Source organism: Taeniopygia guttata, chromosome 15 (genome assembly GCF_048771995.1).
Source record: "Taeniopygia guttata chromosome 15, bTaeGut7.mat, whole genome shotgun sequence".
Taxonomy (NCBI): domain Eukaryota; kingdom Metazoa; phylum Chordata; class Aves; order Passeriformes; family Estrildidae; genus Taeniopygia; species Taeniopygia guttata.
Window position 1 is genome coordinate 9,674,863 of NC_133040.1, and position 27,916 is coordinate 9,702,778.

At 56.4% G+C, this 27,916-nt stretch overlaps 1 protein-coding gene across 1 annotated transcript; it reads right to left on the bottom strand.

Annotated features, from left to right (window-relative positions):
- Positions 1-250: 250 nt before the first annotated feature.
- On the bottom strand, positions 251-27,916 carry FAM222A (family with sequence similarity 222 member A). The gene is made up of 3 exons (XM_030285620.4): positions 27,529-27,916; positions 12,718-12,836; positions 251-2,821 (listed from the first exon to the last, which is right to left on the bottom strand). Exons 2-3 carry the CDS (start codon positions 12,797-12,799, stop codon positions 1,611-1,613), a joined length of 1,293 nt encoding a protein of 430 aa, XP_030141480.4. The 5' UTR covers positions 12,800-12,836; positions 27,529-27,916; the 3' UTR covers positions 251-1,610.

Below are 27,916 nucleotides of genomic sequence, written 5' to 3' on the forward strand. Positions count from 1 at the left end.
CGGCACCCCCTGCCCCACGAGGGACGGTGTCCCCTGGGTGCATGTGGGGCCACAGCCCTAATCCCAGGGATTTGTCCCATGTGCCACCCTTGGGTGTGAGGCAGAGACTGGTGCCGGCAGGATTAATGGCTCAGCATCGTTAACAGGTTATTTATAGGTGCTCCACCGTGCCCTAAAAATCTCTGGGAGCAGGGGGGGTGTCCCAGCTCTGGGGGAGGCACAGCAAAGCAAAGAAACTCCAGAGCACACATCCAGCGAGATCCTGGTTTTACTTTGGGAAAAACACCATCCGGACACACGGCTTGCGGGTTTTGTGTTGGTTTTTTTTTTTTCTTTTTTTTTTTCTTTTTTTTTTTCATTTTGTTTTCTCATTTTTAAAACAATATAGTGCAGCCAGCACTTCTCACAGTAGAATATAATGGTCAATTTTAGTATAAAAAAAAAACATTCTCAGAGATTTGTAAATGCACTTAGTGCTTGAACAGGCTTTCAGGGATACAGTACCTCTTTTCCGAGCACAATCACCTTGGGTTTCATCGGGATATTATTCTTCTTTTACCTTTAAACATCAAAACACTTTGTATTTCGTAGTGAGGAGCTTTTTGTAAATGAACAAATCTATTAAACACAGAATTACACAGAGTGAATAACGGACCATAATGAGAATTTTGGAATTGTTGGGGTTTTTTTTTAAAAAGAAAAAAAGAGAGAAAAAAAAAAAAAAAGGAGGTATGTGAGCGCCCCAGTACCGCGACCCAGAACCAAGGTAGAACTGACAGTAAGGGGGGAAATAAAACAGCCTGGAAGTGTGAGAGCCGGCAATTCCCAGGAGAGAGGGGCTGAGGGGGTCCCAAATCTCCTGGTTATAGGAGCCGTGGCCACTGTGGGGCCGGGTGAGGGGACGAGGATGAGGAGGAAGAGGGGTGGGAGGAGACTCTGTAGCAGCCAACACGTAGATGTACAGCCTAGTCAACTAAAAAAAAAAAAAAAAAAAAAATTAAAAAAACCAAAAAAAATCTGTTCAAGTTTTCAAGTGTTTTTCTTAAATAGCCTCCATACTGTCCCCAGTTATTAGCTTTAATCAAAGCAGTGCAAGTTACGGACTTCAGCTACAGGTCAGGCGCCAGCTCCCTGTGGCCACGGCCGGGCTGGGACCGGCCACCACTAGGCTGGCACTGGGCACCACGGAGCCTCCCAGCCACTGCCGTGCCAGGACAGGCCACAGTGGAACCTCGGGGACAGCTGCCAGGTCAGCACTGGCCACCCTGGAGCCTCCCGGCCGGCCACGACCCCAGCGGGCTCTGCCCCGCTCTGGGAACCGCCAGCACGGCAGAGCCTCCCCTCCCTGGATAGCAGCAACTCGTAGCAATTCCCTGTTCACATTCGTGGAGATAAAATGATTTCTGAGCTATATAGACAAGCGGTCCTTCGGCCTCAGCTTCCAGCGGGTCGCGGCTGTGTCCAGTCTGGGGACCCCGGTGTCCCCGGAGCCCTTTCGGCAGCCGACCCCCCGTCCCCCTCCCTGTCCCCCCGCCCTCGCTGCCGCGGTCCGGTACCCGCGGCTGGCGCCAAGTCCTCGCCCTGGGTTTGGGAAGAGCAGCATCGCTCCCTTATCTGTAGACGGGCAGGCGGATGTGGGCGTGCTGGTGGTCCAAGAGCCTTGGCACAGACACGGTCTCGTAGCCCTTGCCCAGCATCTGCTCCTTGATGCAGGGCGGGTGGATGTCGTTGATGAGATACTCCAGGGACTGGAGGCTGCTGCTGAGGATGGAGGTATTGCAGAGGCTCTTGCTGGGCAGCCCCTCGGCCGGGGGCACCCCCAGCTCGCGGGGGCCGGCCCCCAGCTCCGGCGGGTTGTAACAGTCGCTGTTGGGGGTCACCAGGATGCTGTTCCAGGGGGGAGCAAAGTACTGCCCCACCGCGAAGTTGCCGTGCATGCAGTTCAAGGGGGACGAGCTCACCTTGTCAGTGGCACCACCCAGCCCGTAGGGCCGCGAGGCGCCCGCGCACGTCTCGGGGGATTTGCTGAGAGCCCCCCCGCCGCCGCTGCCCCCGCTGTACATTCGCAGGTGCTGCTGCTGCTGCTTCTGCTGCCACACCAGGTAGTCCATGCCCTCGGGGTAAACACCCGCCTTGGGTCCCAGGGCCGCGGTTGGGTTGGAGCCCAGCGCCAGCTCGGCGCCCTTGCGGCACTCGGGCAGGACGGTGCCGCCGTAGCCGGGGCCGAAGGCGCCGTGCTTGGCCGGGCTGGGGTGGGCGGCCACGACGGCCGGGCAGCCGGGCTGGGCACCCTGCGCCTGGCACTGCTGATTGATCTGGTAGATGATGCTCTGGATGGAGGGCAGGTTGGAGGGCGGCAGGGCCAGGCTCCTGCCCGCCAGCGGCAGCACCGAGGCCGCCACCGTCACGTTGGGGGGCACGGGACCCTCCAGCTGCTTCTGGCCGCCGTGGTAGCTCAGCTGCCCGGCGGCGCAGGAGGGACCTTGAGCTAAAGTGCTTGAGGCGGGGTAGGGAGCGACGCCCACCTGGGCGGGCGAGAGCTTAGTCCGCTTCCCCTCCGAGTTCTTCACCACGCTTTTGCCGGAGGCTTTGACAATGGCCAGCAGCCCCTGGTAGCCGCCGGCGTGCAGGGGGTAGGGGCTGTACCGCTGCCCCGTGGTGTCGTAGCCGTTCACCGTCCGGTTAAGGTGCTTGTGCTGGGGGACCCTGATGTTGGTGGGGAAGATCTTGATGGTCAGCGGGCTGTTGGCCACCTTCTGTGCGTAGGCGTCCAGCTCGGCAGGGCTGGGGTAGCGCGGGGAATGCATGGGGGCTGTCTCGCCTGCGGGAGCAAAGCTTGGGGTGAATCCAGTGCCACCAGGGTGAGGGGACCCAGCACCCCAGCACCGTCCTCCCCCGGCCCCATCCCACCCGCTCCCGGCAGAAACCAGGTCACGGCACCGAGCTGTCCCCTCCCGCTGACGGGAGTCACTTGTAAGTGGCCTAAAATAAACTCGGTGTGGAGAATGGAAATGTCACTTTACCCAACGGGGGAATCTTTCTCTGAGATTGGATTTAAACTACATTATACAAGCAATTTCATGGGTGCTTTGCGCTGCTACGAGAACCTCACCAAAAATGGAAAAGCATTGCATTTACCAGCCATAAATCAGCAGTTCCTATAATGAGCACAAAAATGTCACTTTTATGCAATTTTACAGATGAACAAAACTGGTGAAATTAACTGTGGTAACCTACTGGAGTCAGCAAAAGCCACTGCAGAAAAAAAAATTATATATGTATATAGTTTTGTTCCTTTCAAACTCTTTCCTGAGCAAGTTTCTGCCATTCTGGTGTGAAAACTCATTTGTCGTTCCCATTATACTTTCATTTGGAGTTTATCTTGAGTATCCAATGAGCCACCAACTGTGAAAATGATTAAATCTACAAAATCTATCTAATAGATGGAATAAATTAGGTGTTTAAAATCTCCACACACACTCTCTCTCACACACACACACGCACATGCACGTACACGACACATGGGAATGATGGTTGGTTCCCAAAATTCCCAGCCCTGCTAAGGGATGTCTACAGCACACTGGGAATGCCAGAGCTGGTGCCTACCCAGAGGAAGGTTTTGAGATGGAAAAACTGGGGGGTTTGGGGAGGCCCACCCTTCCCAGGCAGTTCAGCCCCCCAGTAGTACCTGGAGCACTCTGCTCCCTGATGCCACCACGTCCTGGGTGGCGAAGTCACCACGGAAGAGCTGCACCTCTGGGTACATTCCACATTCCCTGTCTCAATCCCGCTCTGAGTGACATTTCCATGGCTGTGACACAGCAGGATGAGCCAGACATTGGTTAAAACCAGGATTCAGTGGGAGGGATGCCCCGGAATCTGTGACTCTCCACATCACCCCTGCTGCCAGCAGCAGAGGGGGACACAGCAGTGAGGCTGTGGCTGCTCCCCACGCTCTCCATCAGGGCAGTAATTGCCCAGGCAGGACGCAGCCTGTGCCAGCCATTGCTCCCATTAAGCTGATGTTATGGGCTTTTTACAGGTGTCTTAAATAGACATTGTTATTAACGAGTGTATTAAGCCAATTAAAACCAGCGCCTTTGAGGAGGATTTAGAGGAGCTGTCGGAACACAGGAGGAACAGCACCAGCAGCTCCCTCCAGCAGGACACGTGAGGACGTGTGGCACCAGGACATCCCAAGCACTGAGAAGCACAGGGAAGCTCCTGCAGAGCCAGCAGGGCAGTGAGGGCACACTGAGGGGGGCATGGTGGGCTCTGCTGGGCATGGGCACCCCCCAAGCCAGTGGGTGCAGGGGGCTGAGAACCGGACCCCTCTGCCCAGAGACACAGCATGGAACGGCACGGAACAGAACGGCACATCTGCATTCCCCTTCATGCCAGCACCACTGTCCTTGGAGGTGGCAGCATCGTGAATACTCAATTAACATGACACTAATTAGGTGGTGACACTTACAGAATCCCTAATGAGCCCGTTCCGTGGAAATGCTCCTTTCTGAGGAAAAAATATTAAAAAGCCAAGGGGCTGCTGCAGGAGGGAGGGAAGGAGGCGGTGTCACCTGCGAGCACCGCGGTTCCCTGGCGGCGATAACCAAAACCCTGTCCCCACGTGCTGGGGCTACAGGTGACACTTCAGGGCTGGCCCTGTGCCATGGGACACGGTTGAGGGCATTGCCACCACCAGCCCCGAGCAGCCTTCATCACCCCTTTGCTCCGGCTGTGTTGGCTGTGACAAGGCACCGATTTGGTGTGTTGTCACATCTCAGGGTGGGGATGGCAGAGAGCCGCTCTCCCGGTGGGTTGGATTGGCCATCAGGCTCAAACAATCCTCACCAGAATCCAATCAAGCAATCACCCCAGGTAAACAATTCTCCAAATGCATTCCACATGGGAAAAACAACGAGCAGAAATAGAAAATTGTTTTCTCTTTCTTTCCTCTGTGCTCCTCTATGAAAAATCCTGAAAGAGAAAAGAATGTGCCTGCCACAGCAGTCAACCTGCAGGGCTGGGAATGCCAGCACAGCCATCACCACCTCTTACCACCCCTAAACCCAGCCCCTCCTCCCAGATGTTTCCCTGCCTCCCTCCCAGCTCCCTCCTTCACTGGCATTCCCATGGGATTCGTCCAGCACACCCCCCCCAGCTCCCCCTCCCTCCCTGACCTGCTCTATTTTTCCAGCCTGCACTCAATAACAGCTAAATAATTGAATCTGCTCAGCAGCCAAAGATTTGGTTTGAATTTTATTGGAATTTTAAATTGTTTTGTTTCTTCAGTATTTTATTACTGTAAATGGAAAATGCATCGCCCACAGTAATAATCCGATGGCTTTTTATATTACTCTGAGCTTCTGCTTGGAGCATTATTGGAAAGCCAGGAAGCGAGGAGACCCCAGCTAATGGCAGCACGGGCTTATGAGATTATGCCTCCAGCTAAACAACTTTTTACTTTAGCAAATTGGCCACCAAACCCAGTCCCAGACACAGATGTAAATCCCAAACCCCTCTGGGGCTGCAGTCCAGGATAAATCTCTGGTTTATGGAGCAGGGAGCTCTGGCCCTGCTGTGCCTGGAGCAGCAGGATGAGGCAAAATATCCAACAGGGATGTCTGCAGGAAGGGTGGGAGAGGTGGCAGAAACCCCTCCCAAAACCTCCTCAAATGTGCCCACCTGCTGCTGGCATCACTCACATCGCCCACATGCCCCACACATCCAGCATTCCCTACATCTCCCAAATCCTTGCATCCCCTACATTCCACTGATCCCTGGTGTCCCCAGGGACTCCCACACCATGCCCAGCTGCAGCCACAGCCCACAGGGTCCAGGAAAATAAAGGAAGATGGGAAGAAAGGAGGGAAGAGCAGCTAAGCAGTTGTGGGATCAAAATGGCACCAGGAAGGATGCCCAGGAGCAGGAAGGAGAAGAATGATGCTCAGGACCAGGAAGGGTGTTCAGGATCAGGAGGAATAGAACCAGGAAGGACAGAGTGGATCCTCACTGCTAGGAAGGATGCTCGGTACTGGGAAGGATGCTCCAGACCAGGAAGGGCAGGATGGACACTCAGCACACAGAAGGAAGCTCCACACTGCTCCCACAGCCCAGGTGCCTGTGTGACCCCCAGGCTGATGCTGGAACAACCTGCCTGCCTGGGTTCCCTCTTCCCTGGAAGAGGATGAGCACAGGCACCAGCAATTTGTGCCTTTAATTTCCCCTCCATGAGGCTGCACTGCCCAGCTCTGGAAGGGGATTGGGGAGCATCCCTTGGGTGCACAGAAGGAACAATTTGGGGATCAGCACCAGCAGGACTCCTCAGGAGCGTGGCAGGACACGGCACCTCACTGGTTAACAGCAGCACGAGAGACACGTGCTGCTCCCTCCCTTCCCCCCATTCCTTCCCAGATAAGATGGGACAATCCTTATTTTTACACATCGAAGGCGCTACAATATTTTGCAATAAATGAAAGAAGTAATCTCGGCGGGGAATCTTTATAAAGCTGCCGAAGGCGACGTGTGGCTGGAAGCTTCCCTGAGCAGGGGATGGGCCTCGCCTTCCCCGTGGTCCCAAAGGAAAAGGCTTTTCACCCCTTTATCAGATGGGAAAAAAGCTGCAATGGAGGGCTCAACCCCAAAAAAGCAGCTCAAGGAAAGCGTCTGCCCCAGCTCTGTCTTCACATTGTCCCATTGACACATTCCCCCTGGGAAGGGGCATTTTCCTGGATCCCTGAGCATCCTCACCCTCCATCCCTGCCCCTCTTCCAGAATAGCATTGGCATTTCCAGCCCTGAGCTCCTGGTTTGTTCCTGCCCGGCCTCTCTGAGCTGGCAGGGCAGAAGGGAAGCAATTAGGCAGGATTTTTAATTGGCACAGGGGCAGGAGGGGTGGGAAGGGGAGCGATGCCAGGCAGAGGCAGGAGCACACTGGGGACCTGAGCAGCCGTGGCAATGGCTCTTATTAAAAAATAATAGTGCTGCAGCCTCCAAATGAATTAAATTCTGTGAGAGCAGAGAGCTTGTTCCCAGCTTTGGGACCAGGATCCCTGTTCCCCTCGCAGCAAGGCGATCCCAATGCCTTCAAAGCTTCAAAAAGCAACAAAAATTCCCTTTTTCTCTGCCTGCCACACTGGGAACAGATTTTTTAAAAGCTAAACCCTAAATATTTGCAAAACACTTGGAAGAAACCTCAATATTTGGAAAACACTTTGAAGAAAACAAACAAAAGCTGCTACATTTAACAAATCGAGACAGTCCTTCAAGTTTTGGGTCTGTGCCCCAAGCAGCAAAGCTGCCTGGCAGGATCTGGCTGCCCTGGAGGGCAGAGCCTGGCACAGCTGGGAGCCAGCCAAGGGCAGGGCAGATTCCAGGGGGTCCCAGATGGAGCTGGGGGGTGGCTGGGGGATGCTGCCCTGCCCAGACCAGGGTGACCAAGGGGTGGGTGCATGGGGAGAGCAGCCACGTGGATTTTGGGTGCTGCCAGGCAGGGGGACCGCGGGCACCGTGCCCCCCACTCCGGGTGGGCTGGGTGGCTGCCACATCCCCCCGCCGTCCCACCCCGCATGAGAGGCGGTTTCTATGGTGACAGTGTCCCCAGGATGGGTGGCACCGATGCCATGGGGGTCCCTGCACACCCTCCCCATCCCTGAAGGGACAGCAGCACCCGTGACCAGCTCCCTGCGCTGTCCCCAAAACCGCCGTGTCCCCAAAACCGCCGTGTCCCCAAAACCGCCATGTCCCCAAGGCAGAGCCCCCACTGTAGGACCCCCCGGCCCCGGCGTGGAGCATCCCCAGTGCCAGGAGCAGAGACAAACCCGCCCCGGCTCCGGGGGGGCTTAAATTAAACCAACTACAGCAATAACAGCGGGAGAAATCCATCTGAATAACCGTAGGTGGCAAACCCCGCGCGGCAGCGCCGGAATCTGCAAAGACAACAAAATTCATGACAAAGCACAAAGGGAAGCGCCGGGCTCGCCGTCCCCAGATATTCATCCGTTAACGCGTTCCCTTTTTAGGCTGACATGTCATTTCAGACGGGCCTTTCTTCCTCCCCTTTCTTCTCCCCCTCGTCGCGCGCGCGGCGCTGCCGAGGCGGCTGCTGAATTGGATCACCTCGGGGCGAGCACTTTATTATCTGCAGTCAAAGCGTCACCGCAAATACCCGTCTACACACACACGTGTCACTTCCCATTTGTCTCCTCCACGAGGTATTAGCCCGGCACAGGCACCGTGCGTGCTCTGTGTGCCACCACAGCCACCGTGCCACCGCGCCACGATGCCCTGGTGCCACCCCAAAGCCATGCCAATGCTGTCCTGCTCGCAGCCCGGTGTCACCCCAGTGCCACCCTCACGGTACTCAAGTGCCACCTCAGCACCACCATGATGCTGCCACAATACTGCCCTAATGTCACCCTAGATGTCACCCAACAGTGCCCAAGCACAGCCCTGAGGCCACCCCAACACAAGCACCACCCCAGTGCTGTCCCAGTGCCACCTTTCAGAAGCTCTAAAGCCATTCCACCACAGAGTCTCCAAGAGACTCCAGGACCAGGAGGGGACTCCACCGCCTCTGTTGGCCCTGCAGCTCATCCCAGCTGCCCCCTCTGCTCACTCATCCACAACCAATTAATATTTCAATTAATTTAAGACACGGGCTCTGTACCTGCCAAGGGGAGTAGGGTGAGCATCTCCAAAGCAGGGTGCCCCATCCTGGGGTCTGCCAGTGCCCAGGAAGCTGCTCTGTGGCCAATGGACCATCACAGTGCTGGGAAATTTGGACACAAACCAAACCTCCTCGTGCGCTGCCCCATTACAGCCAAGCCCACCCCAAACCCAGGGCTCTGACCTGGCAGGGGATGGCCACTGAGCAGCCCCACCTCACCCTCCATCCCCTCACATGACCGATGGAAAAGTGTTTTTGCAGCAATTCCTGGCAGGGAAAGTGCAAGTCAACAGCACATTTTGGGCCCAGCAGTTAATTGAACTCCTTTTTATGGCACGTATATAAATACACAGAACCATCATTAACCGATCCCTTCCAGAAACTGAAAATGAAAGAATTAATCTTACTTCACTCATGTGTAACCCCTCATGAAATTAAAATGATATTTTATGGGTGTGTACAAAAGCAAAGCCTCGCTGCAGCCACTCTAATGAAAATGCCCTTGGAACAAGCGGAATTGGGTAACGAGAGGCCATTAAATGGGGCCTCATCCCGTGTGCAATTAAGAGGTTTATCACTGATGAGAGTCCCCACAGGTGCAGGCAGAGCTGTGGGTGACCCTGGAGCTGAGTGCTTGGCAGGGAGCCCTGGCCATCACCTCTCATTAGGGCCATCCCCTCATGGGTGTTTAAATACCCAGATGGGCCCTGGCAGGGTTTGTGCCACCCCCAAAAAGCCATTTATCACACTGTCCCCGTGGGGCTGAGGTGGCAGCTCCCATGGGACCCTCAGGATTTGAGTGGTGAAAGAATCCCAGGCTGGTTTGGGTTGCAGGGACTTTAAAGCCCATCCAGTGCCACCCCCTGCCATGGGCAGAGACACTTCCCACTATCCCAGGTAGCTCCAAGCCCCATCCAGCCTGGCCTTGGACACTTCCAGGGATGGGGAAGCCACAGCTTCTCTGGGCACCCTGTGCCAGGGCCTCACCTCCCTCACAGGGAAGAATTTTTTCCCAAAATCCATGTATCCCTTCTCTCTGGCAGTGTGAGGCCATTCCCACTCATCCTGCCATTCCACAGTCTTGTAAATAACCCCTCTCCATCTTCCTTGCATGCTCACGAGGTTCACCTCTGTGAACTCCCCCTGGCTCCCAGCCCCTTTAGGGGACACACATCCTGCTCCCTGCCACACTCCCAGCCCCAGGCTGGCTGGAGCAGGGCACGTGGAAAGTTAATATTTCATTAAATATCATCCACTGCTCCGTGACTGCTGAGAGCGGGAGCAGCAAAGAGTTTGGCCAAGCTGAGAGGGGCATTATTTGATTTATAATTTAAATAAAGCTCAGGATTCCTGTAATGCGCCCCGGATAAAATCAAAAGGGACCAGGCTGCTGGAGTTAATTGGACGTGATATTTTCCTGAGGATGCTGCTGCTCTGCAGGCTCCTGCTCCTCTGCGGGAGGAGGGAGGCACAGGCAGGGCTGGAAGGGCTCTGGCATCTTCCTGCATCCTCCTCAAGGCATGCCAGGCTGGTTCCTGTGGAACAGCCTTGGGAATACTGCTGGCAACAGCAGCAAAGTCACCTCCAGCTCTGTCAGGATGGATTTTTGGGATGCTCCAGGCCCGCTGGGATGCAGCCACATCGATGTGGGGGGCACAGAGATGGGGGGACAACAAACAGCAGGAAAGGCCAGGGGCAGACCTGGGGGGTGAAGGCACCAGCAGCTCCCTGCACGGGCAGGAAAATGAGTCAGCTCACCTTTTACGTGAAATTAATACCAAAATTAATCAGCAGCACGGGCAGGATAATAGGATTTCACAGTGGTGCCGGGCCAGACGGCCAATGTGCCGAGAGCCAGACTCATTTAATATCGACAGAAACAACGCCAGAGGACAGAAATAAGACCCATAAAGATAATTACTGAGATACTCAGGAGCAAATTAAGTAATCAGAGGCACTTCTAAATTGCGCCTGGTTTGAAGAGCGCGCTCTCCGCGCCGATTCCCCGCGCGGGCGCTCCGGTGGCGGTGGCAGCTCCCGGCCCCTCCAGCGTGCTTCCCACAGGTGCCATAAATAAGGAAGGGAAAATTGTACTCCAAGCCAGATGCACGGCCCTGGATGTCACCTGCAATTTAATTTGCGCTGGCAGGAGGCAGAGAGGAGCGAGACGTGCCGGATTTGCCCATAATGAGCGGAAACACACGGGCAGCTAAACTTTGATTAAGGTGACCTGGCTGGTGGCAGGCAGTGGAGAGCGTGGCTTGGGGGTCTGGGGAGGAGCTTGGCTGCTGCCACCCATCCCAGGGGACACAAGTCCCTTGGAGAGCTCAGGTGAGTAAAGTCCTACCTGAGACCAGTCAAAAACTCTGTCTCCTGGGCACCCCACACTGCCAGGGTCTGGGGCTGGGGTTAAACCTCCACCCTCATCCCACTGGCACAACTCCAGGACCACTGGGACCCTGGGGCTGGGACCTTCCCAAGGCACAGGCAGCTGTATCCAGGAGGACACAGCTGTATCTGCATCTCTCACACCCATGGCACCATATGTGACACCACATAAGGGCTCCTGCTTCCCAAACCTTCCTATTTCAGCACCTATGGCAGGGTGGAAATGCTAAAAAGCACCAGGTCTCCCAGCAGGAAGGTGCTTCTGGGCTTTGTTCCATGAGCTGAGACGGTCCTTAGCTCTGAGCTGCATCCAGGGAATGCTGTGGGGACCAGCAGGTGTATCCTGACCTCAGGATCACGAGTCACACAGAGATTCTCGATGCTGACTGAACACCTCCAGTCTCCAGAAAACCCTGTCAGGCTCATCCTGCCCATGGGTTTCAGACCATGTGGGCATGGCTGAGCTCGTTATTCCACAGCAACGAGGTGCTCCAGGAGCTGGACACCCCTGGGCAGCCCTGCACCGCCGCGCTGCTCAGGCGTGATGGATTACAAATAATTTTACAAGAGCAGCATCCTTTTTCCTTCCAGACACCTTTAAGGAGGAGACTTGGGAGGCACAGCATGCTCCAGTACAGTGCAAGCTGCACTGTGACACCTGTGACCAAAACCCCACCTCTGGTCTGGGTGTCCTATTCCCTGCGCTTCACACAAAAAATCATGGAATCCAGAATGGTTTGTGTTGGAAGTAACCATAAAGATCATCCACTTCCCCCACCCTGCCATGGGCAGGCACACCTTCTGCTCCAAGCCCTGTCCAACATGGCCATGAACACTTCCAGGGATAAAAGAACTTCCAGGGATAAATAACCCTCCTGGCTGGCAGTGCAATGCTGAAGCAATGCTGGGGTCCCCAGGGAGGCTGAGCATCATCCAAAATCCATGCTCAGCTTGCCCAAACCCCATGCCCAGCTCACCTGGCTGCTCAGGGTGCCCAGGTAGAAGGGGAAAAAAAAAAAGGAAAATCCAGCTCATTAAACAAACACCCAGGGGCTGTCACAGCCTAACAAGCAGAGCTTTAGCAGCTGATTTGTCTTCAGCCGGCAATGTTTAAAAATCCAACTGAGACCAGCAGAAAAATATCCACTCCCCTCTTTAAAACACACATTCATCACTTGAGAATCTTAATGCGTCTTTCCCAGCCGGGGAGGTCAAACACGCCTGCCTAAAGCAGGCTCATTAAATATACATTTAATCACGGTTTGGATTGAGAGACAAAGGCTGGGAGAGACAGGTGCTTTGCTGGAGTGACCTTTTGGATCCCATTTTAATGTAACTAGTTTACAGCTTATCTGAAAGGCCAGCTCCTGGGGAAGGCGAGCTGCAGCACAAACGGGGAAAGTAATTAGGGGGGGAAGGGCCGGGGAGGTTTGGGGGGCCGACTGCACCATCCTCTGCTGCCGCCACGCTTCCCAGGCAGCTCTGCAACATTTGCTGAAGTTGGACTTATCAACCACAGAACCCAATTTAATTTGCTTATCTTGGCTCCTTCCTCCCCCTCTCCTCCCCGCTTCTCCTGCTCTTTTTAATTATCGGTTAAATAAATGTCTTTTTCAATAAGGGAAACAGCATCAAAGCGGGCGCCCGCCCCCGGGCACTTACACTTGCGTGGCTCCAGCGCCTTGCTGGGGCAGGGGAGGTGCTGGGCTGGGGGGTTCTGGGTCCTCTGCAGGCAGGCCAGCATGGTCCGGGCTTCCCTGCGGGCGCTGCCGCCCCGTGCCCTGTGAGAGAGGAGACACACAGTGAGCCAGGGACCTGCCACCCCCTGCCACCACCCCTGCGCCCACCCGGCAGGAGCTCCCCAGCACTCAGTGCCTTCGCTCCTCTGGAGATAAACAACTAACTCTGAAAGCCTGGAACGAATAGGGATGTATATAAAATAAATATGAAGGTCTCAGCAGGTGATTTGTGCTTCCTGCAGAGCTTTCCGCCCTTCCCACCGGGAATGTGGCGGAGCCGGGGCGTGGTGGCGGTGCCAGACCGCTCCGCTGGTGCCAGCCGGTGTTTCCTGGCACGGAGTGACCCGGCCAAGGCTGGGGAAAGAGTGTTAACATCTCACTCGGGGTCCTGGGATCTGTCGCCAGCTCCCAGCTGGCATCAAAATCTGCTCCACAAAAGCTGGAGGGGTCAGGCCAAAGTCGTTGTCACCACGGTGCTGCTCATTGTACATCCTTCCCCAGCCGCCGCCGGGGCCCTGAGTTATAACCAGTTGCTGCTGACACCCTCCCACTGCTCCAGCTGGCGCAGGGAGTGATATTCCCACTCGGAGAGGGCAGGGAGACGTGGGCAGGAGCAGCAGAAAAGCAGGCGTGGTGCCCATCCGCCAGCATTTCAGCTCCTGCGCTGCTGCTGCTCTCTGGCTGAAGGTTTATGGATGGCTGGGGGTCACAACTGGACATCATGGATGGGTGTCACTGCTGGGTACATCACTCCATCTTCTCCGTTGTGGGGGAATCGTGCCCACCTGCAGCCATCCGGGATGTTTCCCACATGTCCTAGTGCTGGCACCGGCGTGATGCGGTGGCCTCAGGCACGTGGTGGCCTCTGGCAGAGCCCGTGACCATCAGCACCAGGAAACAAAGCATGGATTGATGCTCCCTGAGCTGTGCCTGGGGCTCTGCAAGCTCTGCTGGTTTAAATGTCACCCTTCAAAACACCTTCGTATCCACCGTGGGCGCACACAACAGGACCTGGGCTGCTCGCTCCTGCCCTGTGCCCTCCACCAGGCAGGGGGTGCCAAGCTCTGGGATAATTCAGGATGGGATCCATGCAGGGTCTCACCCTGACTCCCCCAGCAAACCAGCGACAAGGAGAGATTTGTCAGCAAAAGGTGTGAGGAAGAGGAGGAGGAGGAGGAGGAGGAGGAGGAGGGGAGGAAGTCATCTAATACCAAGCAGGTGTCTGGAGAACCCAAATTGTGCTGTTTTCTCCTAATAATGAAGTATTCATGAGTAAAAGCCTTTTTCACTACTTTCTTAAGATACTAATTTCACAACAAGCGCCTTGTTACCATGCAATTATTCCAATCGTGCATTTCTCCCAGATTCCATCTGTCCTCGCGCTCTCTAAATGAAAGACAATCATGTAACCACCTTTCATTATTCACTATTTTACTTTCAGCAAAGGTACCCTGAAAGAAATGATTTCCTCTGAAAGGGACTTTTATTCAGTTTCAAAACCAATTTTCTCCTATTACTGTCTTAAAAAAAAAAGGAGGGGGGCAGGGAGGTGTTTTTATTTCATGCATTACATATCCTTTGTTAACGCAGCTCACAGTAAAAAGCAGCCGTATCCATTTTCTGGCTTCGATTTCTGGTAATTTTAAAATATGCCATTACAATCAGGCAGAAATTATACAATTTGAAAAGAGAATGAAGTGCTTCTTATTCAGAGCCTGAACGCACTTGACTGCCAGGAGTTCTCCTCTCCCCGCCGGGACTCGGGGTTCATTACGCAGCCCCGCTCCCGGCGCCTCAGCTCCCCCGGAATGTGCCCAGCGCCTGGATTTTCCATGATGGGAGCTGCCATCCTGACCTCATCCCCATTTCTGTCCCTGTCCCTGAAGGGTGGCCCTGGATCAGAGCACCCACAGCCGTGCAGGGGATGGATGGTGGCACCTGAGCCTGAGCTGCACGGTGACCTGAGCACTGGCGTCCCGCCGGGTGTCACCATCTGGCCGATTAGCGGCGGACGTCACCCTGACCCGTGTCCCTGGCAGACACGGGCAGCGTGGGCGGCTCGTGCCACTGCTGGATCCCCGTCAGGTCGCTGGGACACGCGAGGAAGCACTCAGGGTGTCACCAAACCCACCTGCTGGCACAGGGAGGGTGTGGAGGCAGCCCGTCACAGGGTCCAGCAGGTCCCTGGGGACACCCCCATACTGTCCCAGGTTGTCCCCAGCCCTGCTCTCTGCGCCCTGACACGGGAGCCACACGCCAAACCGAATAAAGCCACCGATTAATTCAGACCCTGCTGCTGCCCCCGGACAGCTACGCCACACCTCACCCCACCTTCACAGGCACGCTCAGAACCGGGAAGGCTCAGGTGCCACAACCCCAGAACAGCATCCATCTGTCCACCCCAGCACCCTGCCGCAAGCCCCGAGCCCCAGCAGGCCCGTGGGCGAGCGGGTGGGCGCCTGGCACAATGGGCATCTGTGCCACGGTGGCATTTCGCTAATGCCGCTCCGAAAAGCCCCTGAATCAGCTGATGGGAATTGGGCGCTGGGCTGTCCAACGCTTAGCGCCGGCTTAGTTAGCTCCATCTGCATTTGAACTAATTCCAATCAGCAGGATCCGATTTAGTTCAAGCTGCTCTGGCTCTTTCGTGGCAGGGAAGGCAACACTCAGCAGTTTTGCTGGAACGCCCCTGAGTTCGCACAGCCTCTGCCCAGGCTGTGCACGTGGACCCACCATCATCCAGCACTGGGGCACAGGGTGAGCCCCCACCAACAGTGAGGACCCTGGGGACACCTGGAGCAAGATCCTCCAAGAACCTCAACCCCACATCCCACAACTCCGGCATCACATTGGGTTGGAAGGGACATTACAGCCCATTCTGTCCCACTCCCTGCCATGCACAGGGATGTCTTCCACTAGACCAGGTTGCTCCAAGCCCTGTGGAACCTGCCCTTGAATACTTCCAGGGATGGGGGAGCCACAGCTCTTCCTTCCTCTCTCCCACCACTCCATCCTGCCCCACACCCAGCTAATCCATCTCGACATCACACTATTTATAAGCCCAAGGTCTTTGTGACTTTAATAAAAAACACCACCCTCTATGTCTAAAGCCCCAGTGATGGGAGGGTTTGGCACCTCCTCTGACATCAGCAGCTGATAAGTCGGGCTTATCTCCTCCGAGAGCCCTGCGAAGGTCCCTCCCGCGAGATAAGGCCAGCGCAGCTGTCGATAGAGGCTTTTGCAGGCGAGGATTTAGATAAAAGAAAATGTGACGGGAGGGGGGAGAAAAGAAAAAAGGAACTTTTAAAGTCTCAGCCCGAAGTGGGTCTGTGTGGCAAGGCAGGGATGGTGAGGGACAAGGTCTTGGTCACCATCCAGGCTGTGGTGGAACACATTCAGATCCTTCCCCTGGTGTTATCAGGGTGCAAGCCCATCAAAAGGGAGATTTAGGGTTAGGAGAGGAAATGGGGGCAGGACCAGGGATGCTGCAAAGAGTCATACCAAGGCTATGTCCCCCCTGGCTATCTAAAGCCAGCACTGCGTTTGGCACAAGGACAGGAGGTGAGGGTGACTCCGGCTGGGAGAGGCACACGGAGAGCATGGGGCGAGGCCAAGGCTGGCAGCAACCAGAGAAACAAAGCAAAAACCCTCACTGGCCCCTGGTGTGCAGAGCACACCCAAAGTACAACTGGGAACACCCCTGTCCCTCATCCCTTCAAGGATGGAGGAGAATCCAACCACACCAGCAGGGAGCTCCTCTTCCTCACAGCCCTGAGGACATCAGAGCTCCCTGTCACCACACCCCTCAGACACTGATTTCCCATCCGAGGGTGAGGATGTGCCAGAGGAGGAAGGATTCCCCTCTGCACACAGTGGATTCCCACCCCATTGCAGGGTGAGCGGGATTTTGGCTGGTGCTGCTACCTGGCACTGCCATACCCATCTCCCACCCAGCTCAGCCCTACAAGGGGTGAGCATAGAAAGGTGACCCCATTGTGAACCACGGGGAGCATCAGGTAAAATAACACCCAAAGTTTGTCACCAAAGGTGCCGCCGGTCACCCCACGACCTTCCCTCGCCCGACCTTCCCTCATCCCCCCCGGCTAATCCGCTCCCCTCCGTGTGCTCCAGCCCCGGGCCTTTCAGGGGGCCCTGATAATAATTAAATGTTAATCTAAAAAGCAATTTTAGCTGCAGTGCTGCAGATCTGGTTAGAGATTACATTAGCATGTAAGAGTCAAGGGTAATTTTCTCTAACCCCTCTTGTGATCTTTAAAACCCGCAGATCTTAAAGCAACACCAGCTCCTCTGATTAAAATTGGAAGCTGGGGTTTGTGATGGATAATGATGCTGGAAGTGATTATTTTGCTGTTCAGGGTCTCGCTGGGATGTGGGGACTGTGGGGGGCTGGGGGAGAGATCCAGAGCATCCAAGTGGCTTCTCCCAGCCCATGCTCTGTGGAAATGCTGGGAAGGTGCTGGGGTGAGCCCCGGACCAGAGCCTGGAGCAGAGCTGTGACACCCTGGGCATCCTCATTTCCCACTTTTTTGGGCTGCTGTGACACCAGGATGGCACAGAGCCCACCAGCCGCGGCACAGTTCCAGGGACTGAGTGGCACTGGACCAGGACCCTCACTGCTGGCATCCTACAGCAGCATCTCATGTCTCTCCCATCCCACCCAGAGATGAGTTTTCTGCTCTTGTGGCAGCTCCAAGGAGAAGCCCCTTGGACTGTTCAAGAAAGTCAACATAAAAAATACCCCAAAATAATCTTTTGCTCACAAGCAGAGTGAAAGGAACTGGGACAGGGCACAGCAAATGACCTCCTGAGCACTACCAAAGACCCTAAGGAAGAAACAGGCTATCAGATGTGCCCGCAACGATGGAATTTAAAAAAACCCAACAATTCAAGTGCTGTTGAGCATTTGCAGACGTCCCTGTGCAGGACTTGGGCGGCCTGGTTAAATTTATGTGTCAGCTTTAAGGAGGCCTCTCATCAAATGAGCTATTTTGGGCAGAGATTAAAGATCTATTTTCGCTGCGAGCGGGAACAGCTCTCGAACAGGTTAATAATGATTCTGGAAAGCCAAGTGCCTCCAGCACACCAGGGCAGGACCCAGAGCCCTGGGTGCTGTTGGGGGTGCTCCTGAGGCTCCTCAGACCAGGAGGGACAGTGCAGCATCCCCCTGCCCTGCTGCCATCCTGGCGGGGAGGAGGGAACCCCGCGTGCTGCGGCGGGCGCCGAGCAGCCGTGGGTAATTGGAAGTGGCAGACGCTGGCACGGCGCTGCCGAGAAGGTCATTACATGGGACTGGGAACAAAATGCCAGGAGCAAAGGGGGGAAGTGGCCCTGTTAGCAAAGGTCAGGGCCCTGCCTGGGTGCTGTCGGTGTTTTTGGCAGGGCTCAGCCCTGGCTGTGCGCACCGAGGTCCCGGCAGGGCCAGCGCACAGCGGGCGGGCAGGATCTGCCAGGTCCTGCCAGACATGTACAGAGTGGCCCCTTGGATGTGGCACCAGCTCCTCAAAGCAAGACCTCACTGATCTGACACAGTCGTGCCGTGCCTTCCTCCTGCACATGGATTGGGAACAGGGGTGGGGGGAGCTGGCCCTCATGGATGCTTGGGATGCCCGTGGGCTTTAGTTCCATAGACCTGGGATCAACCAGCAGAAAAGCCAAGTGGCTCCATGCAGCAGCAACTAAAAGCACTCTGGACCCCAACAAGCCAGGAGCCAACTCCAGCACGGGCAACCACACCACGGGCACTCGCAGCATCCACATCTCCAGCTGAGACCAAGCAAACTCAGCAGTGCAGAGAGCAAAGTTCCCCATCACAGTTCCTGTCCCATCCTGGCTCGCTCCTGCCTCATGCCAGGGGTTTGATTGTCCCTGCAGTGACAGTCCCTGTGCTCCCATGGCCATGGTGCCCCGTCCAGCTGCCCCACACTCGGCAGCCGGGTGTGCTCCACTCCGTAATTACAGCCCCAAGTGCCGGAGCTGTGAAAGAATCTGAGGAAGGAATCCAGGGTAGATCGCGCTGCTGAAATTACTATAATCAAAGGCTTTCACAAAGGCTTCAAATGCAACCAATTACCCTGAAAGGCGAGGCAAGAAAGAAAACAAATTAACATGTTTGCACAGAGCCTCAGCGCAGCGCACACATCGCCCCGCGCCGCCCTCGACCCTGGCCGGCCGCTGCTGTCCATCCGTGGCTACCATCTCCTCATCCCTGGCTACCAGCTCCCCATCCCCACGGCTGGGCCCTTATCCCACATCCTGCTCGGCTCACAGCTGCACACAAAGGGGCTCTGTGCCTGTCCCTCTCCCCGCAGCCGCCCACTGCCCCGCCAGCACACAAAAGCCCTGCCTGTGCCACGCCGGCTCCGGCGCAGGCTCAGGGGCTTGCCAGGGTGGCCTGGGGAAACCTCCCTCGCTCCCTCCCTCCTCCCCCAGCGCTGGAGGGGTCCCCAGGCCGAGGAAAGAGTGGGGGGTCCTCAAAGGCACTCATTGAGCACAGCCCTGTGTCGCCCACCAACAGCTGGGGAAGCAGGGACCCCTCACCCTTCCCTCCTTATGTCTCACTTCATCTGCACTGCCGGTCTGGGAGGAAAAAAAAATAAAAATCAACTTCTTCCTTTTAATATTTAACATGAGTCCATCACCCTCAGTCTATTTGGTAACACAAAGCTCTGGAGATTTAAACCCTTCTCACCCGGAGAGATGGAAATGAATGGTGCTCTTTAATGAGCTGGTTCAGCAGAAAAGATAGATTTCCAAGATTACTGTAGGAATTCTTATAATTGATGTGTACTTTTGTAACAAGGATTATACCGCCATCCGGCCAAGTAATTCCAGCTCTTCCCCCTCCTTCTCCCAAGCTCACCCTGCTTTTGGGGTTCCCTGGGGAGAGGGGCCAGGCTGTGTCCTCATGGGGAGAAAGCAACTCAGGAGGAGGAGGAAGAAAAAGACAAAGAAAAATTAAACAGGTTTTTCTTATTTAGCCATAGACAACCTAACCCAGCCACTGGATGGGAAAATAAGGCATCTCTCCAGATTTCTCTATTTGTTTTACAAATCCCTACTTTCCCTACCGATCCGGAGGCCGGATGAGCCGCTGAACGCCGACTAATTAAAAGGAACAGAGAACAATACTCAGAACACGGAGTTTCCCTCAGATGTTTATAGCAATTGTATGAAAATGTAGCAGGCGGGATGGGGAGAGCTGACAGCCGGGATCGGGAGCAGCCGGGATCCGAGCTGGCTGCCTCCCCCGCCTGATTGGCATTAATTGTGCGCGTTTGCAAAGCAGAACGGAAAGTCTGACACGAGCTGCGAGCCAACATTTCGTTCTAATAGTCTTAATGATTACGACGAGAGCTGATGATCATCGCGGGGTGTTAATAGCCCGGAGAGCGGCTGCTCCCGGTGGGGACAAGCTGGGGATGTCCCAGCACAGCTCCCACGGGTGGGTTGGGGTGGGGTGGGATGAGCTCAAGTGGTCCACGCCACTGCCTGTCAGGTTGTAAAACTCTGGAAGGACACGGAGGGGACAGCAGCCTCCTGCTCCATCCATCCCCAAGCTCTGCCCCATCGAGGGGTGGTTGCGTGGGGGGCAATATCAGGAGGGAGAATGTCACCCACACGGAGCCCCCTGTGCAGCAGAAGTGTCCCCAGGCTCAGGGAAGCACTGAGCCACCCTGCTCCCACACCCAAACCAGCTGCCACAGCCCCATGCCCAGCAGGTGCCACAGGAGGGGCTGGGGCTGCTGCCCTGGGGGGCGAGGAGAGGCTGCAAATAACCCACTGAACACCAGAGCCGGTCATTAATAGCTGATTAATGAAACTCGACTTTTCCTGACTCTTTACAAGGCTGTTTTTCTGGATGTCCTTGAGTTTCACTGCTGCAGAGGCCAGCGGGAGCTGGGTGGGATGGGGGACAAGCACGAGCTGCTCCGACCACGGCAGAGACAGAGCCAGACGTGCACAAAAACCCGACCTGGCCAGGTTTACACGGGAGGAAAAATCGATGTCCATCGATCTGCAATACAAAGGGACCGCGGCGCTGGCAGGCGGCAGCTGCCATTTGACCGGGGCTGTGCAAGGGGACACGGCTCGGGGTCACCCACCGTGGCACACAGCCAGAACACCATGGCCACCCCACCTGCAGCAGGTCCCCGTGGGCAGCACGGCCAGGCCATGTGCCACAAAGCCTCACAGCGGCACATCCACGGTGCGTGGGTGGCCCTTGGCCGTGTCCTTGCCACGGCTGTCACCTGCTCAGCCTCCCCCAGCTGGATGGAGAGACGGCCTCAACCCAGCTCTGAGCTGGTCGATTTGTTTTATCATCTGCCCTGGCCAACAGATCACTCAGCTTTGGGCTTTCTGAGCTCACTAATAATTGTTCCCTGATGAAAAGAAATCGAGACTCGGACCCTTTCTTCTTTCCCCATCTATTTCCAAAAAAAAAAAAAGTCTGTAAAGAAGAGCTATAAAAATGGCTTGTTATCTCACCTAGCGAGGCTCGGGCTGTATGTTATTGCTAATTGGGTATAACATCCTTGTCTTGTTCTGCTCTCTGAAGCTAAATCAAGAAAGCACCACTGCTGCGAACTAATTATATCTCTGGACTGCAGACTCCAGCTTGTCTTCCCCTTTATTGAGTTAAAAAATGGTCACTAACCTTAATCTCTCATATTCCCAAGAATTAGGGCTGCTGGAAACCCACCACTTCCACCTGCATCCTGCTCTGTGCTGGGAAAGACAGAGCACGTGGCCTGATGAAGGGTTTGGGCTGCTCTGGGACACAGCCAGGTCCCAGAGCTGCCCACCCCTGTGGCATCCCGTGGCACTGTGACAATCACAGACACTGCTCAGGTCCCTGTGCCATGGAGACTTTCTCACAGACAGCTCGGAGCCTTCCTATGCTGCAAACACTCACAGCCTGGCCATCTCTCCTCTTTACACAAGACCTCAGCCTTCTTTCAGTGGGATGTTTCTAAAATCTGTCCCACTCTCAGCATTCCCAGGCTTGGCAGATGTGCAGACAGGGGTCACGTGTGCAGAAACCAAGGGGGATGGATGCTGCTCCAGTTCATCCATATCAGCTCCCAGTCCCAGCCCAGGATGAACCCCCATGAAACTGCTAAAGCTGCTGCTCACCCTCAGGTCCCCCACAGGAGCAGGGACACTGCAGCCACCCAGCTGTGCCACTGCACATGGCTATGGATGAATCTCTCTGGTTACTGGCACAGCTGCACCCTCTGGCACTGCAGCCATGGCACAGACCCCAGGAGAGAGGACAACCAGAGCCACAAAGGACACTGAGATGAGCAGTGGAGCTCGGGCCACACAGGACAGCCCTGTTCCTCCCTGTCCCAACAATTCCCTCAGCACCAGCAACTTGGGGTCAGAAATACCAGCAGCAGTGTGAGGCTGTGGGACAGGAACTGGAGCAGTGACACCAAGCTCAGCATCCTGCCTGGCTCCATCCCCCTGCCCGTGGGCACCCACCCATACAGACGGTGTTACTTTCCAAAGGCAAAGTCAAACTCCAGTTCTCCCTGAGAGCCAAGAGCATCCCTTAAAAAAATTGATACTTCCCTGACTATTAATTAACCTGAACCACTTAAAACTGCCTTCAATTTGTCAGGTTTAACTGCCAGCTCTTCTCGGTAAATCAAGCGTCGCGTGCAGATGGAGGCTGCGTGCGCGAGGCGGCGGCGAAGGAGGAGGCGGGGAGCACGGGGAGAGGGGCACCCTGTGCCACGCTCACCATCCTGTCCCCTGAGAGCCCTGGCCATGATATTCCCACCCCACAATTAGCCAGGGCAGGGTATTAAAGGCACCAGGCAGGCAGGAGCAGGCAGGGCAGCCAGCGGGGCTCGGAGCACCCCACACCGCAGCCCTCCCGTCTCCCCCCACGGCGCCCTTGTCGTGCAGCCAAGGCTGAATTGGAAAGCAATATGAATATTTATCTCTGACAGTGAAATCTCCCCGCTGCAGGGTATTAAGGCTTTATTAGTGTGTGGTTACCAGCCACACTAAGCCAGCCCCCGCTCTTGCCTGGAGCGCAGAGAGATGACCTACAAGAGGCAGATGGCAAAGCCTTGGAGAGCGGCCGACGCCGGGACGTGCCTCCTCAAAAAGGGGCTGCACATCCCAGTCCCACACAGGGAGACAGAGTCAAAGTCCCCTGACCAAAGCCCCCCTCCTCACCCAGCACCAGCCTCTCCAAAACACCTCCCCAGGCTGAGGCCGTCCCCTCGCCCCCGCAGCGCGCGGCTCTCGCCGTTTTGGGTTAAAACGCTGATGTATTCTCTCTTTAGCAAAAGGAGTCCCAGGGGCTATAAAAACTCCCAGCAGGCTCCTGTCAGTCTCAGGTCATTAACTTTCTTTCATTGGGAGTTTGTTTACAGCCAGCCATAAATAGCGGCGCCCGCGCCGCTCGCTCGCCAGCGGGACAGGACAGGATGGGATGGGATGGGATGGGATGGGATGGGATGGGATGGGATGGGATGGGGTTGCCTGTGCAGGGGGACCCAGGCTCCAAGGTGTGGGGTCCAGCACTCGCTCTCCTCTGTCAACTTTTCCCATGCCCCACATTTCCCTGCATCCCACCCTGCTCAGAACGGAGCCACCTCAGCCCTGCAAATTGATGGGGTCACCTTGTGCGCGGCCTGAGGGAGCTGCAACGTGCCTGCGGCTCACTCCTGGCCTTTCCTGGAGGAGCAGGAGGAAGGAGGCAGCTGGCTGGAGCTGTCCCTGCGGGTGACCTGCCCCACGCTCTCACCCAGCCCAACCCTGGCTGTCTGTCACCAGCACCAACCTCAGTTCAGGACCTCTGCGTGTTTGAGGTGACCCAGTCCCAGTGCACAGAGCCCTAGGGGAATCCCAAGACCCCACATCTCAGCACCTGAGCACCTCAGAGCTGTGCTTTTCCAATAGCACAGATAGAAACACGAAATCGAGCGTGCCACTGGCACAGCTCGCCCAGCGTTCCTGCCAGGATGTTTCCCACACATGGCTCCTCTGCACTCGGGCACACACAAGAGACAGTCTCAGAGCTCCCACAGACAGGCACCCACAGCCCTGCCAATGGCCCTAATAGGGGGAAGCTCATCCTGGACTCTGCTGATGCCCCAGCACCTCCATCGAGCCACCCTGCTGGGATCCTGCTGGGTGCAGGTGCCCGGGGCTGGCACAGGTGCTCAGGAGCTTTATCTGCCGTGGCTGTGTGAACTCATCCAATGTGAACCCAGCTGGGGCTTCGGTGGTTCCACAGGTACCCCTAGAAAGCATTTCCACAGGTACTCCCTGCATTGGGGGGCTGAACAAGAACATCAGCCCTATGCTGGCACAGATGGCAGGAGTGGGGACTCGGTGGCACAGGGGGGTCCTGGGGGTCCAGCTGGCTCTGACAGCAGCCAGGAGCCCACTTCGTGTTGTATTTCACAGGATGGCTGCAGGACCAGCACCGCAACAGTCTGTGCACTGGGCTGAGGGATTTAACCCCAAACTCACACACAGCGACTTGTGCTCTTCCACTCATCCCTAGGCGAGCAGGGACTTGCCAAAAATCCCAGCCTCATCCCTGCCGGTGCCCAGCATCTATGGAAATATCTGCATTTTAACCCATATACTCCCCCAACCTGTAATCAGAGCAACACAAATAGCCCCTGCTTCCCATGTAAATTAAAAACACCCATTAGGCAGATTTCAAAAGATGTCAGTAGGCTTATAATTATACACGACATCCTTCCGAGATAAAAGCGATTACCGGGGATGCAAATCACTTAGCAACCAATCAGTGCCCCCAGAGTGCGGAGCACTGACCAGCCATCCATTTTCGCCTCGTCCTTTTATTCCCTGCATCGAGCAAATACAAACACAGATAAAGAGAGGCACAATAGCTCTTGACACGCAAATAGGTTAACATAATAAAGCCAGCTTTAGCCGGCTCACTCGAGGGAGAAAAGCAATTCTCAGGCAAGCAGGAGGTAATAAAACAGGGCTTTTGTGTTCCTGGCTCCCATTCTCACCCCTGCGCCAGCTTTGCTGCATTAGCTGATAGGCATCGTGGTTTGATTGAATTACCTTTCATGAATATTAGCTTTTTGAGGAATGCGCAGGCAGAAGAGAAAGAAGAAATGTCTTATTTTTGCATGCATGCGCCTGCTGCAGACGGACATGCGGCGGCACAGATGCCGGCGGGGGCCGGGAGAGGGGTCCCGGCAGGTGCAGCCCCCGGCCCACCCCGCCAGCTGCAGCATCCCCAGCCTTGGGGGGGTCACACACACACCGCCTCCATCCCAGGATGAGACACCACCAGCAAAGGACATCACCCTGGGACACACATCCTGCTGTCCCCACATGGAGTCATAGGGACCACGCTCAGGACCCGCATCCCTGCCCGTGGTACCCCGACAGCCGGAGGGGGCCGGGCTGGGCTGGCTCCCCGCACACATTCCCGAGCCCACCGCTCCCTGTGCCGCAGCATCACGCCGGGGAGGGAGCGGGGGGCTGCCCGGCTCCACCGCAGATTTTTTCCCTCACAAGTTGAGGCCACGCAGGAAACCTGCTCCAGGCAAAAATTAACTCCGCCGCCTGGCAGGGATGCAAACCCCCGGCAGTGATGCCGCACGCACAGCGGGGAGAGCTCCGGGACGGCGGCGGGCACGGGCACACGGCTCCGGGGCATCACCCCCGTGGGGTCGTGGGGCCGGGAGACCCTCGGTCCCAGAGCCAGAGCCCTTCCCCGGGCAGGGCAGCAGCACGCAATTAAAAACAGCCCCAGGAGGGAAGGGGCTCCTCTGCAGCCCGCTTGGGGCTTAAAACAACCAGAGGGGCTAAAAAACTAAGGTGACGTGGTCTCAGCAGCCTGGCAGCAGCCACTCATGTCGTCCTTCCATGGACTTCCCTGCTCCAGCCTGAGGGCAAATATTCACACCGAGATATTGCAATTTTTAACGACACGCTTGGCTGAAGCAGGGCCCAGCTCACAGCCGGCGCTGCTCCGGCATCAAGAACGTGCCCTACTGGTACCGACCCTCAGACCAGCAGGAAAGGTGCTCCTGAAGCTGGGAAAACAAGCCCTGCTCCCAGGGAATGGTATTCCCGTCCCCTGCTCTGCACACAAGGTAAGCAGAAGGCACCGCGGTAAGAGCATCCCTCTCCTTCCACCACGACCCCACCGCACCCGGCTCACGCCGTCCCCTCCTCAAAGTTTTATGGATCCTTCATAAGAAAAATCCCTCGCAGAATGCCGGGTGCCCTCTGCCAGGGACATTTCCCACCTCACCACCGCCTGGGTGTGAGAGCTTTGCCGGCCAGGGTCAAACCACTGACCAGCGACTGGCACACCGGGCAGTCAAACCCCACCCCAGGGGCATGAGGAGGGGTAAAACTGCCAAATCCCACTAAATGATCCCGAGAACGACGCTGGACGCTCCTTATTGAGAGAAGGGCCACGTGGCTCTGTCCCCATGGTCAATCTGCCCTCCATGAAAGCTCCTCAACCAGAGCATCCCGAGCAGGAAGATGCACATATAAATATATATATATATACACACATAAATACGTATCGAAAACCTCCCTACGGAAATCCCGACAACCAGAGCCGGGCAAACCACCACTGCCCAATGCCAGTGAATTCATCCCTTGGCAAACACCAAGCACGGCTGGAAAACTTTGCCACTGCCTCTCCTCGGAAATACCCCGCAGGGCCGGAGCCGAGCCCCGCTTGCAGCCGTGCCCTGCAGCGAGCTGTGCCGTGCCGTGCCGTGCCGCCGCCGGCTCGCTGCGTCCAGGCCCTGCCTCTCCAGCCATTAAATCTCCACGATGTGACGGCTCTCCCCGGAGCTGGATTGGGACGCTGGCACCGGCAACACCTCATTTCTGCCGGGGACCGAGCCGGAGAGGCGGCACAGCTCGCTCGTCCCCGGCTGGAGCCGCCGGCCGCCCCGGTGGATGCCCGGCCGTGCTGCCCAGGAGCTCTCGGGGACCACGATGCCTCGTCCCCGGTGAATCGTATTCCCAGCGCCGATGGTCCACAAGACACCACAGGGATGATGTCTCCGCAGCGGAGCTTTTTCCAGAGGGGATTTTCCCCGGCAGAGCCTCCTGACCCGGCGGAGGCAGCCAGGGAGACGGGTGTTAAATAAACCATCGCTGGGTGGGTCCTTCTTCCCTCTCCTTTGTGACCGGCGGGATCCACACCAGGCGCGGGGTCCATGGCGGGGTCCTGCTCTGCCACCACCCGCTCCGGTGTCGCGGTGGGATCGGGCGCTTTCCTGCCCGGGACGGAGGAGAAAAACCCTTTTTTTTTTTTTTTTTTTTTTTTTTTTTTTTTTTTTCCCAGGCGAAAAGGGGCAGAAAAGGGTCGCAGCAAAGGTGGCAGCTCCCGGTCGGCTCTCGCTGGAAGTGTCTCAGCTTTCCTCCTGGAGGCACCCGTGGATATTTTATTTCCACTTACGAGTCAGGCGACCCAAAAAGCCATTTAAAAAATCAAAAATCGGATGAAAAAAAGAAAAAAACCAAAAAAACAAAAGTTGTTCCCGTTCCTCTCCGGTAGCGACGGGCGAGCCGGGCCCCGGCGGCGACGGCTCCGCGGGCACCACCGGGCACCGCGCTGCGGCGGCACCGCCTCCGCTGCGCTCCGGGAGCCGGCGGAGCCCCTCGGTCCCCGCACCCCCGCCCGGTAAGCCCACCCCGACCTCCCCGGTGCCCGGACCCCCGTTACCGTCAGAGCTGGATCCGGGCCGGCTGCGGGCGCTGCGTTGCGGGGCGCGCCGGGCCGCCCCCCCCGGGCCGCGCAGCAGCAGCGGCGGCGCCCGCCCGGCCCCGCGCCCCGCCGGCGGCCCGCCCCGCCCCGTGCGCGGCCAGCGTGCGGCTCCCGGCCCCGGGGCGGGGGGGACGGCGGGGAGCACCGCGGGGAAAGGGGCGGGGAATAGGAAGAGCGAAAAAAATATCCGGGGAGAAGAAGAAGAAAAAAAAAAAAAAATTAATTAACCCCAAATCCACCCGGCGCGGTTGAGCTGGGGCGGCGCGGCGACCCCGCGGGGCATCACACCGCGGCTGCCCCCGGTTCCTTTGTGCGGCGGCGGTCGGTGCCCGGCGGGGCGGGGCGG